This window comes from Hylobates moloch, unplaced genomic scaffold, assembly GCF_009828535.3.
Source record: "Hylobates moloch isolate HMO894 unplaced genomic scaffold, HMol_V3 SCAFFOLD_17, whole genome shotgun sequence".
NCBI classification, from domain to species: domain Eukaryota; kingdom Metazoa; phylum Chordata; class Mammalia; order Primates; family Hylobatidae; genus Hylobates; species Hylobates moloch.
Window position 1 is genome coordinate 34,767,193 of NW_026652292.1, and position 18,346 is coordinate 34,785,538.

Genomic DNA, 18,346 nt, shown 5'->3' on the forward strand with positions numbered 1-18,346 from the left:
TTAATTTCTTTTTTTTTTTTTTTTTTTTTTGAGACGGAGTCTCTGTTGCCAAGGCTGGAGTGCAGTGGTGCAATCTGGACTCACTTCGACCTCCACCTCTCGGGTTCAAGCGATTCTCCTGCCTCATCCTCCTGAGTAGCTTGGATTACAAGCATCTGCCACCACGCTCAGTTAACTTTTGTATTTTTAGTAGAGACAGGGTTTCACCATGTTGGCCAGGCTGGTATCAAACTCCTGACCTCAAGTGATCCACCTGCCTCGGCCTCCCAAAGTGCTGGGATTACAGATGTGAGCCACTGTGCCCAGCTTTTTAAAATTTAAACTTTCATTTTTTATTTTTATTTTTATTTATTTTTGAGACAGAGTTTCACTCTGTTGCCCAGGCAGTGGCGTGATCTTGGCTCACTGTAACCTCCGCCTCCTGGGTTCAAACAATTCTGCTGCCTCAGCCTCTGGAGTAGCTGCGACTACAGGCACCTGCCACCATGTCCAGCTAATCTTTGTATTTTTAGTAGAAACAGGGTTTCACCATGTTGGTCAGGCTGGTCTCGAACTCCTAACCTCAGGTGATCCGCCTGCCTTGGCCTCCCAAAGTGCTGGGATTATAGACATAAATCACCATGCCTGGCCTAATGTCAACTTTCATTTTAAATACAGGGGGTACATGTGCAGATTTGCTACATGAGAATAGTGCATGATGCTGAGGCTTGGGGTACAGATCCCGTCACGCAGGTAGCGAGCATGGTACCCAAATGCCCATGATTTTCTAAGTGGCAGAAAAAATCAGGTTAACAAAGGCCCTACATTGAAAGATCCTATGGACAGATGAAAGATAACTAGACGGAGATCTTCCCCAGGAAGAGGTGCTTTGTTCTTCCCTGTATTGATTTCAACAGCACTTGATATTCATAAACATAACTCTGAACAGACTGACTCTGAAAGGAGCTGTTGACCTGGAAGTGACGTCCATGGAATCTGAAAACATAATGAGCTGGTTCGTCAAAGAATCTTCTTTTCCTTTTCCTCCCCAACAGGTTTAATTGTGGAACTGGGGTTGCCATCATCGTAAGTGAGACCAAAATCAAACTAGGGGGCTGGCACACGGTTATGCTCTACAGAGATGGGCAGAGCGGGCTGCTGCAGCTGAACAACGGCACCCCAGTGACAGGCCAGTCTCAGGTAAGCATGAGCCCCACACCCTGCCCACCCCACATGCCACCCACCATAAGCCTCCTGAGAAGGGCTTACTGCAGAGAGCCGTGGCAGAGTCTGGAGGATTCAAGTTCTGGATGGGCTTGGTGAGGCCTATTTCTCACGGTGAACCCGTGCCACAGACTTTTGATGTGCTCCTGAGGGGTCTTGCACTCCAGGTAGCTTTCAGGGCACGCATTCACCGCACATCTACCAAAGAGAGAATTAAACTTGCAAGCATCATTGCTGTTAGTGCACAGGTCCATGCTGCAGGACTGTGCCCAAGGACGTGTTCTCTTTCCCTAAGTACATCAAAGCCAGCGGTAGAAGAAGGCCCATATTGGAAGAATAGAACCCATTATTACTATTATTACTTGGAGGCAGGGTCTCACTCTGTCCCCCAGGCTGGAGTGCAGTGGCATAATCATGGCTCACTGCAGCCTCTACCTCCCTGGTTCAAACCATCCCACCTCAGCCTCCCAAGTAGCTGGAACTACAGGCATGTGCCACCATGCCTGGCTAATTTCTTTTTTTTTTTTTTTTTTTTGTAGAGATAGAGTTTCACTGTGTTGCCCAGGCTGGTCGTGAACTCCTGGATGCAAGCAATTCTCCCACCTAGGCCTCCCAAAGTGCTGGGGTTACAGGGATGAGCCACCACACCCAGCCTAGAAGCCATTATTAGTGTCAAACACAAAGCTTGCGTTTAGGGCAGGAGTGTTGCAATCCTGTGGCTTTAGAAGATAGTCTTGAAAGGTTCGCTTGGTTCAAAATGCAGGAATAAGCTGTTCATCTACCTTTGAGGGGGACCGTAATTGTAGGAAATGGTAAAAAAAAAAAAAAAAAAAAAAAGTCGAACTGTTGGGCTACTCAGCAAATCACCTAGTATTCACATATTTGTTATGGTCTGGGCAATTTTAGGACTATGTTCAGAATAAACAGTTTGGATTAGCAGCCTGCCAAGGAACTGAGCCTGTAATTATAATCAGGCAGGTGTCTGTATTCTCCAAGGAAAAATGTAGCAAGAAAGCCTTTGTTTATATGTCTAGAGCTTCCTCCCTGCCTGGGCTCCTCTCTACTCTTTGCCAGCAAGACACATTATATAAAGCAGTGGTCCCCAACCTTTTTGGCACCAGGGACCGGTTTTGTGAAAGTCAATTTTTCCACGGACCAAGGTGGGTGGATGGTTTCAGGATAAACTGTTCCATCTCAGACCATCAGGCATGGTTAGAGTCTCAGAAGGAGCGTGTAACCTGGATCCCTCGCATGCACAATTCACAGTTCACAGCAGGGTTCGTGCTCCTGTAAGAATCTAATGGCACAGCTGATCTGACAGGAGGCGGAGCTCAGGCAGAAATGCTCGCTCACTCCGCCACTCACCTTCTGCTGTGCACCCTGGTTCCTAACAGGCCACAGACTGGTATGGGTCCATGGCCCAGGGGTTGGGGACCCCTGATATAAAGGGCTATGCCTTGCTGACACCCCGCCTTCCAAAATATAGAAGAAAATATCTCATTAATTTGGATCCCAGTGGTTCCAAAGGAATAAGAATTCAAATTTAGTAAATGTGAATCCAGGGAGATTGTTTATGCTCAGATGGCTAGGTAAGAAAAAGGCAGGGTCAGTGAAGTACATCAGTGCCAGAACTATAGGCCTAACATGATAAAAGTTAGTTTGATAGGAATAAAGAAACTTCTAGCTTGGGTCCAAAATACTCACATGAAGACAGAATGGGGAAGCTACAATAGAAGCCTGTGAAAATGTCTAATCGTTTAAAGTGGGGGAAGTTCCATAGCTGTTAACAAACAGGGTCATGTGGTAACAATGAGCTAAAGAAATTATAGGCTGTGTTAACAGAGTCATAGCATCTAAAAAAGGGAGGTGATGATCTTATTCTATTCTGGTGACCATGTGATAGCTTCTAGTGACTCAGATGGTGACTCTAATCCTCTGAGAGGATTACATTCACATCTGGATCACATTCTAAGAAGGCCGCAGACAAATTGGAGCAGTTCCAGGGGTAGTCACCCAAACTGGAAGATGACTTGAAATCCTTTCAAGGATTGATTGAAGGAGCAATGTTTAGTTTGGAGAAGAGAAGATGAAGGCATGCAAGGTGGCTTTTCATTATAGAGTCAAAGGGAGAGTCTTGGGAAAGAAAGATTTACTCCATGGACCCCCCCAAGGCCAAAGCTGAATGGAGCGAGCCTCAGGAGGTCGATTTTAGCTTCACCTAATCATACAAAGAGACAGAAGTGCAACAGACTATCTCAGGAGAGGGGGGGTATCCTTGGGGGGTGTTCAAGGGGTAACTTATCTGAACTTTTTATTAGGGATGTACCAGGAATCCAACAGCCAGTGAGAGCTTGAATTATGAGTTTTTATATTTTTTGTTAATCTCAAGATTCTATGATTTTAATGAATATAAGAATTAATTGAGCCAGGTGCAGTGGCCCATGCCTCCAATACCAGTACTTTGAGAGGCTGAGGTGGGTGGATCACTTGAGGTCAGGAGTTCAAGACCAGCCTGGCCAACATGTGAAACCTTGTCTCTACTAAAAATATAAAAAAATTAGCTGAGCGTGGTGGTGGGCGCCTGTAATCCCAGCTACTCAGGAGGCTGAGGCAGGAGAATTGCCTGAACCTGGAAGGCAGAGGTTGCAGTGAGCTTAGATTGCGCTACTGCACTCCAGCCTGGGCTGCAGAGCAAGACTCCATCTCAAAAAAAAAAAAAAAGAAAAGAATTAAGAATTAATTTGATTGCCAGGCACAGTGGCTCATGCCTGTAATTCCCACACTTTGGGAAGCCAAGGCAGGAGGATCACTTGAGCTCAGGAGTTCGAGACTAGCCTAGGCAACATGGTGAAACCCCATCTCTACCAAAAATAGAAAAATTAGCCAGGTGTGGTGGCATATGCCTGTAGTCCCAGCTACTTGGGAGGCTGAGGAGGGAGGATCACTTGAGCCCAGGAGGTCAAGCCTGCAGTGAGCCATGTTTGAGCCTATGAATAGCCCTGCACTTCAGCCTGGTTAACATAGCCAGACCCCATTTGTATTAGTCCGTTCTCATACTGCTATGAAGAAACACCTGAGACTGGGTAATTAATAAAGAAAAGAGGTTTAATCGACTTACAATTCTGCATGGCTGGGAAGGCCTCATGAAACTTACAGTCATGGTGGAAGGGGAAGGAAACACGTCCTTCTTTACATGGAGCAGCAAGGAGAAGTGCTGAGCAAACGGGGAAAAGCCCCTTATAAAACTATCAGATCTCATGAGAACAGCATGGGGGTAACTACCCCCAAGATTCAATTACCTCCCACTGAGTCCCTCCCACGACACGTGGGGATTATGGGAGCTACAATTCAAGATGATATTTGGGTGGAGACACAGCCAAGCCATATCATCATCTTTTTTTAAAAAAAATAATTAATTGCAAGAAGCATGTAGCTTTATGGATACTCAGGCTGTAGACTGCCTCCATACTAGTGAGACTTGCTAAGCGAGTTGTAAAGCAGCACCACAGATGTGGCTGTTTAATAAGCTTTCCTGAGAGACCGTGATTCTACCTTAAGTGGTATTCCCCAGCAACAGACCTGAGATGTGGAGTCCTGTGCAAGTGATGTATTAAGAAAGTGCTCCCAGGAGAAGCTGCTAAGAGAGAGGAGACAGACAGGGAAGAAGAGGATATCAGCAAGAGTGAGATCTCAGGCCAAGTTTTTCAGGGTATGGCTTCTGCCTGATCCAGTAGAGGAGCTCTGGAGTATAAATTATACCTCAGACTCATCCCAAACTGTTAAGGGCTGTCTTGGGAGAATGTGAATTCCAGGACACTTCTATTTCTCTGTACAGGCAGGCAAAGCAATCTCCAGGGATCAGAAGGCAACCCTCATATGAAATGTAAAAGCCAGGTTTGAAGACTATTGCCCGGGATCTTGCGAAGGGCACAGCAAAGTAGCTCCCCACCCCTACAAGGCACTTTATGCTCTAGAAAAGGATTGAGCTGTCAGGCCTCCTGCTGTGGTCCCAGATCATGGAACAAAACTGGAAGGGCCAGGATGGGATCCAGAAGAAGTGAATTCTGAGAATCTTGGTGAAAGAAGCCAAGAGGACATTTAACTCATCTAATGAAAGCAGCGTGCTCAGTGGCTGGCAAACAGCGTAACTGACCCTGAAAACCCACTTCCTAGCTTTTGTTGAGTCTACTATTTACAAATGATTCTTATCTCTTCATCAGAAAAGATAAAACAATCATTAGATTTTCCACTTGCTGATAACATAAGTTTACAGGATCAAGATTATGTTTCAGAGTCTTACACTCTGAATGTGTAAATGTTCATTATAAAATGTTCATTTATAAGTTCTGGCAGCGTGCCTTTCCCTGACACCCTTCCTTACCCTGCAATGCAGATAAATGAGATATTTTGGTCTCAAAAAAAGAATGACCAGGCTGGGAGTGGTGGCTCACGCCTGTAGTCCCAGCACTTTGGGAGGCTGAGGCAGGTGGATCAGGAGGTCAGGAGTTCGAGACCAGCCTGACCAACATGGTGAAACCCCATCTCTGAAAATACAAAAGGAGCTGGGCGTGGTGGCACATGGCTGTAATCCCAGCTACTCAGGAGGCTGAGGCAGGAGAATTGCTTGAACCTGGGAGGTGGAGGTTACAGTGAGCCAAGATGGCTCCATTGCACTCCAGCCTGGGCGACAGAGCAAGACTCTGTCTCAAAAAAAAAAAAAAAAAAAAAAAGGGCCAAGGGTGACTTAATTTTGTCCCACCTAACCTTCAGCTCTGTATTTTGTAACCTTAAAACCTGCAATCCAGATTGTGGTTTGGTCTAAGATGGGAAATTTCCCTACCTCACTGTAAAAAACAGAAGTCGTATTCATAAGCAAATTTCAAAACACTTTGCATCATAATCTGTTTGGTAATTCCCCTCCACCCCTCGCCCACCCCAACAATGTTTCTCTCAGGATATAGTATAAAGGTGACTAGGACAGTGAAAAGGTAATTGTTAGCCACTGTATACAAAATTAGTATTATCACCTTTGGAGGCACAGAATAGCCCTAAGATCCTTCCAAAGTACACAGTCAACTGGTGTCAGGACTGGAAAGAGAACGTTTTTGTTGGATGCCTAGCATGGTTCACTGCCTGGTGGGTGAGGCATGGCTCTGACCTCCCTTCCCTTCCCTTTGAAACATTCCAAAATCCTCCCTTCTGGAAGCACAGCCCTCTGAGAAACTCACTGAGCTCCCTACGGTAATCGTGGGTTTAATTTTCCAGTAAGGCAAGGTCTTAAAGATAAATACAGATGGAAGAAAACACTGGGGCTGTCACTGACGTCTTAACCATGTCCCTCATAAAAATCTGGTGTGTTTTGGCTTTTGATTGTGTTTAGTGAAGTATTCATGAGTGGTCATCTTTCTTAAAGGGCCAATACAGTAAAATTACTTTCCGGACACCTCTCTATCTTGGTGGCGCTCCCAGCGCTTACTGGTTGGTCAGAGCAACAGGGACAAACCGAGGCTTTCAAGGCTGTGTGCAGTCACTCGCTGTGAATGGGAGGAGAGTCGACATGAGGCCCTGGCCCCTGGGAAAAGCACTCAGTGGGGCTGATGTGGGTAAGTGGCTGCCTGGTGGGTTGGGGTGCTCTTATGGGACTTATGTCTTATGGGACTGCCTTTCTGGCGTGGGCCATGGAGGGAGCAGCAACATTAGGTGCGACCCTGGGAAGCTGGTACCTGCAGAATGTCAGGAGGAAGGTGGGCCCCAGGGATGAGGCTGGTGCTCTGCAGACATGCTGACCCTGCATCTGAACACCAAAATATGGTGACATTATGGTGCACCAAACCCTGGTTGTGTCGTGCTAGCAATTTGGGCCTCATCATGAAATATGGCATGGTCTTATTGCACAAAGCAAGAAGCGATCCAGCCCTTTTACCTTACCTCACCCAGTCCAGTGGAAGAGCCAACACAGTAATGTAAGAAGATTGTTCATATACTCTTTGTTTCTTAAAGAAGTGGTCAAATTCTAATTTGTGATCACTGTGCCAAACATCTTCTCATATGCTCTCTCATTTACTTTCACACTAACTCTAAGAGGTAGAAGTTATTATCATGCCCATTTTATAGATGAAGAAACTGGGGCTTGCAGAAGTTAAATAACTTATTGAAAGTAGCAGGCAGAGCTAGGCTTATTTTTAAAGCAATAAGGACATTTATTCTATCACTGAAGGCAGCAGGTAGATAATTCCCAGATTGGTTAATTCAGGGACTGTCTACTAGAGCTGCCACAACAAAATACTGCAGACTGGGCGAGTTAAACATCAGAAATTAATTTTCTCACAGTTCTGGAGGCTGGAAGTCCCAGATCAAGGTGCCAGCCAATTTGTTTCCTGGGGAGGCCTCTCTCCTTGGCTTGCAGATGGCCACCTTCTCGCTGTGTGCTCGCGGGATCTTTCCTCCATGTGTGCACACCCCTGGTATGTCTGTATGTCCAAATATCGTCCTATAAGGACACCAATCAGACTGGATTACGTCCCCACTCTTATGACCTCAATTAACCTCAAATACCTCCTTAAAGATACTATCTCCAAATACAGGGAATTAGGACTTCAACTGTGAATTTTGGGGGAAAAGCTGTCCAGTTCATAACAGGGTCTCTATGATATCAGGACTCTGGGTCGATATCACTATGATACTCTCCTTTTCACTCACTACTCTAAGCATCACATCCTCATGACTTTGTCCTTGGCAAGAAATGGCAAATCTCCTCCTTGAATCTCTTTTCCCTCCATCTCTGAGATGCTATTTTGAAAGAATCCTCGGTGAACACCATAGTCTCACTGCCTAGATTCTACCGTTAACATTTTGCTGCATTTTCTTGACCACATATCAATTCATCACTCTTTCCATTCCTCAATCAGAGGTAGGATTCGATCCTTATGACTCCTAGAACAGTTTTTTGTTTTGTTTTTCTTGTAGCTAATATTATTAGTTGAGCACCTACTTTAAGTAGGCACCATTCTAAATCACTTTGATCTTTCCAAGGTTATTGTGAAGTAGGTGCTATCCTTAGCCTTACTTTACAGATAAGAACCAATGGGGCTGGGCACAATACTCATGCCTGTAATCTCAGCACTTTGGGAGGCTGAGGCAGGCAGATCACCTGAGGTCAGGAGTTGGAGACCAGCTTGGCCAACATGGTGAAACTCCATCTCTACTAAAATACAAAAATTAGCCGGGCATAGTGGCACACCCATGTAATCCCAGCTACCCAGGAGACTGAGGTAGGAGAATTGCTTGAAGCTGGGAGGCAGAGGTTGCAGTGAGCCGAGATTGTGCCACTGCACTCCAACTTGGACAACAGAGTGAGACTGTCTTAAAAAACATAAACAAAACAAAAAACCAATGGTACAGAACAGTTAAGTAACTTGCCCAAGGTCACACAACTAGTAAATGGTAGAGTCTAATGTGACCTCAGCCATTCTGGCACCAGTGACTACCCTCTTAACAAAATCAACTACATCAATGGCTACCAAATTGTTTCCCTCCACCTTGTTCACTCCTATAGGTGATGCCATTGTTATAACTGTAAAAGATGAAGTTTACTTGACAAAAAAATTTTACCATCTATTGATTACTTGGTCAAAGTAAACAGTAAGCAGCAATGACTGAAACAATTATTAAAGCTGTCACTATGGTAGGACAATGTCTCCAAAATCCGTCTTCTTTCTGTGATGATTCAGAACATAAGAACCAGCCATTCCATAGGAGTCACATGCCTTGTTTATGAGCCCGGACTCTGAAGGCAGATTGCCTGGATTTGAAAAATTTTTGCAACTCAGTCTCCCCATCTAGAAATAATATCTACCTCATAAGATTATTTTGTTTAAATGAGTTGTGGTGCATAAAAAGCACTTAGAATACGGCTTTGCACATCGCAAACATTTCGTAAATGTTTCCTGTTGTTAATATTGTTATTCATATTCTAACCCTACCAATTAAATCAGCTATAATCTGTTTCTTCAGGGGAATAGCCCTGAATAAACCTGGCGGTCCTGAAATGGCATGGCAACCTCTGACAGGTAGTTCAGAGGTTGTAAAGTTGGGCAAGAACGGATTTCTGCCAGCTTTGTTAATTCTGACACAGTGTGATACCCACTTTTCCAGCAGGTGGCACCAAAAGGACCTCTCTTGTGGGCTCCAGCTCCCTGGATACAGCTATTGGATTACTGTATAGACTTCCCTCTGTGAATATTAATGACATGTGTCACCCATGTTGGTATTTTACATTTCTTCCCATTTCATTTCCCCTGGGGTTATAAGAGTGGGACTGGTTATCCTTCCTCAGCTTCCATGTTTGCTGTCCTTTGGGTTAGTCCTCCTGAAATTCAAGTTTTTGTAAGTCAAATACGGCCTCACCAGGGAGGTCATGGTTCCCCATCTGATATCTCTAACTTGGCATTGCCATCTTCAACTGTAACTTTTTCTCTGCCTTCCCACTAAACCCGTTTTCATTCCCCAGAGGGGCTTGCATTACTCAGTTCCTTCCACTTCATCTCCTGTCTTTCGTTAGACTGTTCCCAGCTCTTGTGCTCTCTGCAAGTCACATTCTAGAATAGTTGGTCAGAAATCTCAGCAAATTTTGCATTCTCTGGTCCAGCTCTTGATTATTTCCATTCAGATTCTCAAACCTATATTTCCACTACTCATTTATGCCAATCCCATCTTGGATTTCCCCACTCTGCTGGAGCAGTCACAGAGCCACTTCCCAGGGTATTTGAGATTCAGGGGGTCTGCGGTGACCATGGGTCTCACTATGGCTTACCAGCTCTTTTCCTCACTTCACTCAGTAAATACTTCACTGAGCATCTGCTTAGTGCTTGTCACAGTGCTGGGTGCTGGAGATCAAGTAATGAACAAGGCAGGATCCAGCTCAGTCCTCATATAGTTGCCATGTGGAGAGACCAAATTAATATAATAATCACACAGTGAAGGTGAAGTTCCACATGGGGTAAGTGTTATGGAGGAGAAGTGATGCTGCAATGGTGATGTTTAATAGGGAGGTTGTAGGGTCTGGGGGCCAGCGAAAGAGTTTCTCAGAAGAGGAAGTTAATATGAAGCAAGAGTAGGAGTGAAAATGTGGAGAAGGGAGAGAAGGACATTCCAGGCAGAGGGATGGTCTTGTTCCAGGGGAAGAGGAAGGGTGAGATGGGTGCCATGATCTAGTTTGTGATTTGAGAAGATCCCCTGAAAACTCATTAGAAGGGGCTTTCAGGGATACATGTAGACCAGCTGAGGTCTATTGCAGTAGGTCACATGACAAATAACGGTGTGATCCAGGTGGTAGTGGTGGTAGAAACAGAGACGGATCTGACAGATCATTAGGGGAAAAATAGGTGGGCTTCGGTTATGGACTGGGGGCTGGGGACAGGGAAGTTTCTCCTTGTTCATGGTCTCATTAAGGAACTCCACCCCATGATGTTCACATTCTTTCCCCTCCTTAGGAGTCTTATTTCTCTTCTACCTCCTGCTTTCTTATCTAGCAGAAACCTACACAACAACTGGCATATGGTAGGTGCTAGTGAAAGTGACTTTACATATTGATGATGAGGTCCGTGTGTACATGACCTTGCCACACCCACCTCTCCTCGCCATCACTCTTGAGTTGAGAGTTTTCCCCCTAAAATGAACCTATTCAGCTGGAGTCTGCACTCACCCTTCCTGGCTGCCCTGGGCCCTTGCCGCCAGGGTTCTCTCTTCTCAGTAGCCCAGGGATTCTTGACCTCTTTGGCGCTGTGGCCCCCTTTGGTGGTCTGGGGAAGCCCATGGACCTCTTCTCATAACGATGTTCTTAAATGGAGAAAAATAATATATGTAATATTATAACGGGAAACAATTATATTGAAACCCAGCTCTATCACATATTTTTTAAGTTTTGCTTTTACAATAATATATGTGCTCCTTTAGAAAGCATATTAAGAACAGAATTATTTAATGGTGGGTGAAATAACTCCCATGACTTCAAAGTAGCAACAGGTGTAAATGATACTTTGAAATATGTGCAATAAATGGAATGTGACAACAACTGTGAGGTTTATTGGTCACAAGGCACAAGAACTACTAATACTAGAAGTATCTTGCCTGTATTGAAAGTTGATGGAAATACATGTCCAGCTCCAGGCAGAGGCTAGGGAAAATACAGATGCAATATATTTTCCTTCTCAGTTCACAGAGCCCCTGCTGTGGCTTACTCACCCGTGCTCAGGTTCTCTCCAGCTCACACAAGTGCCATGCCTTGTGTGACCTTGTACCCACACTGGTTTGGAAACTCTGGGAACCTCTCTCCTTTCTTTCAAGGCCCGATACCAGCACTGTGTATTTCCACAGTCACCTTAGACTTAAATCCAACCAAAGCAACCTCTCCGTTTGCTTCGCATAAGCCAGGTCCTGTCCACAGCCACTCTCATTTCTTCCCTCCTGCACCATTATTTTAGTCTTTCAAGCTACAAACCTTGAGATTGTGCTGGAGGAGTCTTCTTGCCCTTCAGCCTCTAGAATGAATCTCTCATTTCGTCCTTCCTTGGATGTCTGATCCTTCACAGTCTCTCCATTTTCTTTGTGGCCATCCTGTTCACTCCCTATAGGACTTTTTTCCTCTCCTCCACTCCTGTCACTCATCAGTCTGTTTTGCAGGCCATTCCCAGAGTAATCTTGCTGAAATGCTGCTTTCACCAAGTCAGCAACTCCATCTGGCTTTCATGACCTCCCCTACCCTACGCCCACCTCTTAAAAAATGGTTAAAATGCATAAGATTTGTAATGTAATCCTTTTCTGTACATCTAAAATAACGTACAAGGACCCCGCTTCTTCCTGTGGATGCAGCCAAGCTCTGGGAAGGAATCACGACCCACAGAAATTGGCGGGGCTCAGGGACCTTTGAGAGTTTGGCTCTTTAAGATAAAAGTCAGCCAGCATCTCTGTGGAGACTGTGAATGCTGGGGGTGACATTCTTAGGGCTGTGGCTGGAGACCACTGGTCATGTCTGCCTGAACATTCAGTAGCCATCAGCTGGAATTCACAGAGGCTAGCCCCCCCGAGCTGGGGTGGCAAGCCATCTGCGCGGGCTTTAATCAAATTCTGTTAGCGGTCCCTGAAGTCAGTCTCCTCTCCTGGGTCTACCCTGGGTGCCTGGCCCTTACCCCTCCTCCCAGTGAGTCTTTATGAAAAGACTGGACCAATTCAAGGAGGGAAGGGTGAGAGATTCATCCTGCTGAGATGACACACTCAGGCCAAGGAGGGCTCCTGCCCTCACAGGGTGGGCTACCAGCTCATGCAGTGGGCAGCCTTGAAGACTGGGAGAGAGCACAGCTGGACCCTTCACTTCCAGAGGCATGCCCTTCTACCTCCACCCCCAGAAAAAGTGTTTTGTACTCCCTCCTGTGGTTCTGGGCCAGATGGTGGTCCATCTGTCTAACTGATTTCTTACACACAGAGAAAACACAAAGAAGCAGAAGAAAAACAGCGCATGAAAAGTCCATTTGTTTTCCTCTGATGACCTGCACTTGAAAATGACAAAGGATACCGTTTCTGGATCTCTCTGATCTGTTTGGTGAAGAGAACTCACTCATCAGATGTTGAGCCTTTCAGCCTTCTTACTGCAGGCCACCTTTCTGACCCTCATCAGGGTGTAACTTTGGAAGTAGAAATAGGGATTCTGAAACCCATGTGCCAATGTATTATGGGGCCCTCCCTCCCTGTTCCCTACCCCAGACAGAGGAGATGACAATCCAGGTGAGTTAATCAGCTTAGACGTGGCTGGATAACTCCTTCTGTGCCTACCTTGCTTGTCTCAACTTTGAACCAACAAGGCAGCAGCACTTAAGCTAATTGGGGTCGTGCAATTTAGAATGCTTTTAACATAAACACCCTGTTGACATCGGAGGGATTGAAATGTGCTCTTGTGAGAGCAAGAGAGAGATGAATTAAAGTGGAAACAGCCCAGTCATCCCAGTTAGTGGTCATAAAATTGCCCAGAAATGTATTATTTGATTTATTGTGTCCATCATGTTTTTTAAAGTCTCTATGGTTCTTCATACAGGACAAACCAAAATCAAATTAAAATGAAGAGCAGGTTCCACTTATCCTGAAAGCCCGTTTGCAGTTGTGCAGAGCTGCAAACCAACAGGAGTAAGAACTGAACTGTATTTATTCAGAACCATGAGCTGCTGGTGGGGTCAGCGCCACTGTGTTGGACTGGCACACATGGCGGATTGGCTTTGTAATTCGCATTCTGTATTTAGGGGAATGCAGCAGTGGCATCTGCGATGAGGCCTCGTGCATCAATGGTGGCACCTGCACAGCAATCGAAGCCGACTCCTACATTTGCCTCTGTCCCCTTGGGTTTAAAGGTCGACACTGTGAAGATGGTGAGAAAGAAGCAAGTTGAAGGCGGTTTCTATCTGCATGTTAATTTGCGTAGATTTATCATCAATGTAGTTTCTTTGTTAATTTGTTTGTTTTTGAGACAAAGGCTCCCTCTGTTACCCAGGCCTGAGTGCAGTGGCGCATCTCAGCTCACTGCAGCCTCTGCCTCCTGGGTTCAAGTGACTCTTTTCTGCCTCAGCCTCCCGAGTAGCTGGGACTACAGGTGCCCAGCTAATTTTTGTATTTTTAGTAGAGACGGGATTTCACCATGTTGCCCAGGCTGCTGTCAAACTCTTGACCTCAAGTGATCCACCCGCCTCAGCCTCCCAAAGTGCTGGGATTACAGGCGTGAGCCACCACGCCAGGCCTCATCAATGTACTTTTAACAAATCTAACAAAGCCCCATACATTTTTATGGGATCAACATTGCTTTGTCGGGAGAGATGGGGGAAACTTTTTTAACCAGGTTGGAGTGTCTCTGAGTGCCAAAATTTGTTTGGTAATGAGAATTCACTCATCTGATGTTGAGCCTTTCAGCACTTCTTACTGCAGGGCACCTTCCGTCCCTCAGCCAAACATATGTTCATTTCAAGATGCTAAGAATGAGTGGGCTCCTCTTGGCCCTTGAATAACTTTTAAAAAGCCTGTGTTGGTATGGTTTGTATCAGACTGAATTCAAAGCATTTAAAGCTCAGGCTCATGCTCTTTAGAATATCTGTCAATTTCTGATAAAAGATTGGGAAGATGGGGCCAGGCGCAATGGCTCACGCCTGTAATCCCAGCACTCTGGAAGGCCGAGGTGGGTGGATCACGAGGCCAACGTGGTGAAACTCTGTCTCTACTAAAAATACAAAAATTAGCTGGGTGTGGTGGTGCACAACTGTAATCCCAGCTACTTGGGAGGCTGAGACAGGAGAATTGCTTAAACCCAGGAGGCGGAGGTTGCAGTGAGCCGAGATAGCACCACTGTACTCCAGTCTGGGTGACAGAGTGAGACTCCATCTTGGGGGAAAAAAAAAAAAAAGATTGGGAAGGTAGACACAGAAACATTAACAATGTGATGGGACAAAAGTAACCTTTTTTTGTACTGTTCTACTAAATTATTCCACACTTTAATACTGTATATACAGAGAGTATGTAAATATATATATACATGCACACACGTGTATATAAACATGGAAACACACATGCACACAAATACACATATGTGTGCTCACACAGGCAAATAATAACAGAAAATTTCAAAGCTTTTAGAGAATCATGGAGGGTTCCAAAAGTGATTTTGGAAAATCATTTTTGCAGAATTCTAAAATTAAAATAAAAAGAAAATAAAACTGAGGCTAAGATCACTAAACTAGTCAAATTCTTCCCTAATTCAGATTTGGACCTAAGATACCATGCTGGGGAAAACTTTTGTAATCTCAAATCTCATGTCACCTAAAAGAGGGCATGGGAGTCAGGGTAAGCCAATGCTGTCACATACCAGCTCATATTTCAGTAGCCTTACATAATCAAGGCTGGCTCTTGCTCATATTATATAATCACTGCAGGTCAGAGATGGTGGTGAGAGAGGGGGTTCTGCTCCACACAGTTATACAGGGACACAGTTTCCTTCCGTCTAATGGCTCTTCTAGGGCCTTAGAGTCCTCCACTGATACCTGCATCCTGCCGACACGTGAGAGGAGAGAAAGAGCATGGAGGATGGAGGGAAGTTTTAGGGGCCAGACCTAGGGTGCTCTATGATTCTCCCACCCATGTTCTACTGGCCAGAATTCAGTCACACCACCAACCTAACTGCAGGGCCACTGGGAATTGTAGTTTAGGTCTGTACCCAGGAGGGAAAGAACACAGCTATGGGTGCACATATGGCCAGTTTCTGCCACAGAGGGATTTCTAACACCGTGCTTGTTTTTTCAGCTTTCACCTTGACCATTCCTCAATTCAGAGAGTCTCTGAGATCCTACGCTGCAACTCCCTGGCCACTGGAGCCCCAGCATTACCTTTCCTTCATGGAGTTTGAGATCACATTTCGGCCAGACTCAGGAGACGGTGTCCTCCTGTACAGCTATGACACAGGCAGCAAAGACTTCCTGTCCATCAACTTGGCAGGTGGCCACGTGGAGTTCCGCTTTGACTGTGGCTCTGGGACGGGTGTCCTCAGGTGAGGGCTGAAACCTTCTGGGACTCTTTCCCTTAAAAAGGCAAATAGTAACTGCTTCAGAAAAAAACCAAATCTCCATTCAACAGCTCACACTCATCCTGTCTTCTCTGCATGCTTATCTTCTGAAACTTGTCCTGACTGGTCCTGCTTCAGGCAGATGACAGGCTTCCTATAGAGAGTGCTCTCCTGCCCACAAGGCTTCCTTTTCTCAAATAACTACCCAACAGGTAGCAATTCTATGCTTCAAACTATGGAAAATGGACTTGCTTCAGGTGGAGGTAAACTGCCTCCATTTCCGCCTAAAGTTATGCCATGTCATCCGCAGAAACTTGATGAACTGTAACTAATCAGCATCTTATACAGAGCATCACATGATGGGCACTCAACAAATACATGTCAACTAGTAAAAAAGTATTAACAAATATTTTTGAACAAAAATGTCCTTGATGACCTCACTCTAAATATTCACTTTCCTCTTGAACTATTTCTTTAATGGAAATTGACAGTGAATCATCAGCAATGCAAAGACCCGTTCCCTAAGCAATATGCTCAAGAAAGATGTGTGATGAGTGGTTTCAATAGCATAGCAGGAAATGGGTGCTTCTGCAGTACTTGCTGGTATTTGCAGAATTGGTCTAAGTAGTCAAAACTTTCCTACTGTTATCTAGTTTGTACTATTAAATTACTTAGCAGGTCGATTGTTCCTTGGAGCCTGTAGTTGGTAGATGCAGATGCTTTTATTTGTTTATGTCTCCCATCTTTTTATTGTGTCGATGGTAGTTTTAACCTTCAAGCCAGAGGGGCCACTAATCGAATGCAGACATATTTCTTGTTCCTACATTTGTCTAATTCTTCTTTTTTGAAACTCACTAGGATGTTTTGCTCCATGGTGCCCTGTAACAGGATATCAGTTAGTCTGTTGTTTCAAAGAATATTGCAAACTGTTTTCAATCACTATGCATATTGCTAGACTGTCATGTTTAAAAAGAGTATGTGGGTGAGATGCTACAACCATGCATTGCCCTTAACTACTGATCATTTTTCCTGGCTGATAGAAAATGCTCACTGCATTAGGTTTTAACAGTTCTTAAAAAGGATGGTTTGTTTTTGTCCTTGTGGCTGAATTCCTGCACATCAGTGACACCTTCCCCGCTAGGGGAACGGACAAATATTGTTGTACCTCTGGTTCCGCAAAAACATCCTATATTTCAAGACAACTTTGGTGGGGATTTAATTGATTCAATTTACATATGATTATGCAAAATAGCCTAAGCAATTCACTTAGAACTGTATGTCAAGTTGACAAAGGAAGACACCTTGAATATCACCTTGCACTTTTAAATGGTTTTCTTCCTGGATAAGGAATGACCAGAAAGATCCAGGAGAGGGTCGGGGCTCATCAGCCCTCCTCCTGGACAGACTGCCCTCTCTACACTGCCTCTCTGCAGTGGCAGCTCCAGCTGTGGGGTCACGAGCACATGGAACCCTTAGAAGTCCAGCATTTGTCTCTTTCATAACTCTGTGCTTATTTTTGACACGAGGTGTTTTTAATTTTATTTTTGTAAATTTACTAAGTTATTGTTTCACTGCCTGTCAGGAAAGGCAACTGGAAAAAGAATTTTTAAGAATTAAGTGGTGAAAATGAGCCAAGAGTTTCTAAGGGACAAACTACCATCTGCCCCCTTATCCTATACCCTCCTGAGCATAACCTGACAAAAGTGATTACTCTTGATGTTTCAGATGCCCCATTGGAAGCTGTTTATTTTGAAAACCATTTCAAAGACTTCTTGCTTAATTAAGAAAATGCAGTGAAAATACAGGAAGTTGTGGAATTGGCCAGATCATTTTAACTTTAGGAAAAGGATAAGATGCGCAAATTCATTATGAACTTGATTAAAAAGTCACAACAATTGGAATGAGTTCTTGATGGCTGTGATCAATAAAAGGATGTTGAGGAAGGTGGCGTATTGACAGCAAATGACCTCTGCAGTACAAAAACATGAAATGGCTGTTATGGAGATAGACCACTTAAAAAGGACTACTTATTTCTTTATTGCATATTGATTTTAGCCAAGGTGATTAAATTCTAATTGCTAAGAACAAATCACAAAAGCATTTGCCAAAGCAAAAATCAAGTGAGGGGGTGGTGACCTTTCAATAATTGTGCCCATTGCTATTCCTCAAGGTTTTCTAAAGATGATCCAGGACCACAAGATAATTGGGAAGTTCAGCGAGGGCCAGAAACTAGACATCGCTAGAAATACAAATGCAATAATGAGTCTCTTTCTGCACACCTCACTATAAAACGTAATGAGTAAAACTTGCATAAATATCATTAAACTTTAAGCACTTCAACTTTGAATGAATAATTGAACTTTTAATGTAATTTTAATCATTTTTACAATATCAGAAAATATGGAATCTGTTTCCCTCCCAATATTTTATTATGAAAAATTTCAAGCATATAGAAAAATTGGAAGAATTACACAGTAAGCATCCTGAAACCGAGCGCCTATAGTCTGTAATTAACATTTTTCAATATTTGCCTCATCACATATCTAGCCATTGTTA

The 18,346-nt window shown here is 44.3% G+C and overlaps 1 protein-coding gene across 3 annotated transcripts in view; it reads left to right on the forward strand.

The window, feature by feature from the left end:
• The window catches only part of EGFLAM (EGF like, fibronectin type III and laminin G domains), a 60,694-nt gene that overhangs the window by 6,382 nt on the left and 35,966 nt on the right, over positions 1-18,346 (forward strand). For 2 of the 3 annotated variants that reach the window (XM_058430126.1, XM_058430125.1), the window contains exons 6-9: positions 1,035-1,179; positions 6,617-6,806; positions 13,491-13,616; positions 15,532-15,775. In XM_058430126.1, the coding sequence (XP_058286109.1) occupies positions 1,035-1,179; positions 6,617-6,806; positions 13,491-13,616; positions 15,532-15,775 (705 nt within the window). Of the gene's footprint in view, positions 1-1,034; positions 1,180-6,616; positions 6,807-13,292; positions 13,378-13,490; positions 13,617-15,531; positions 15,776-18,346 lie in introns of those variants that run through there. The other variant, XM_058430127.1, reaches the window with a different exon arrangement.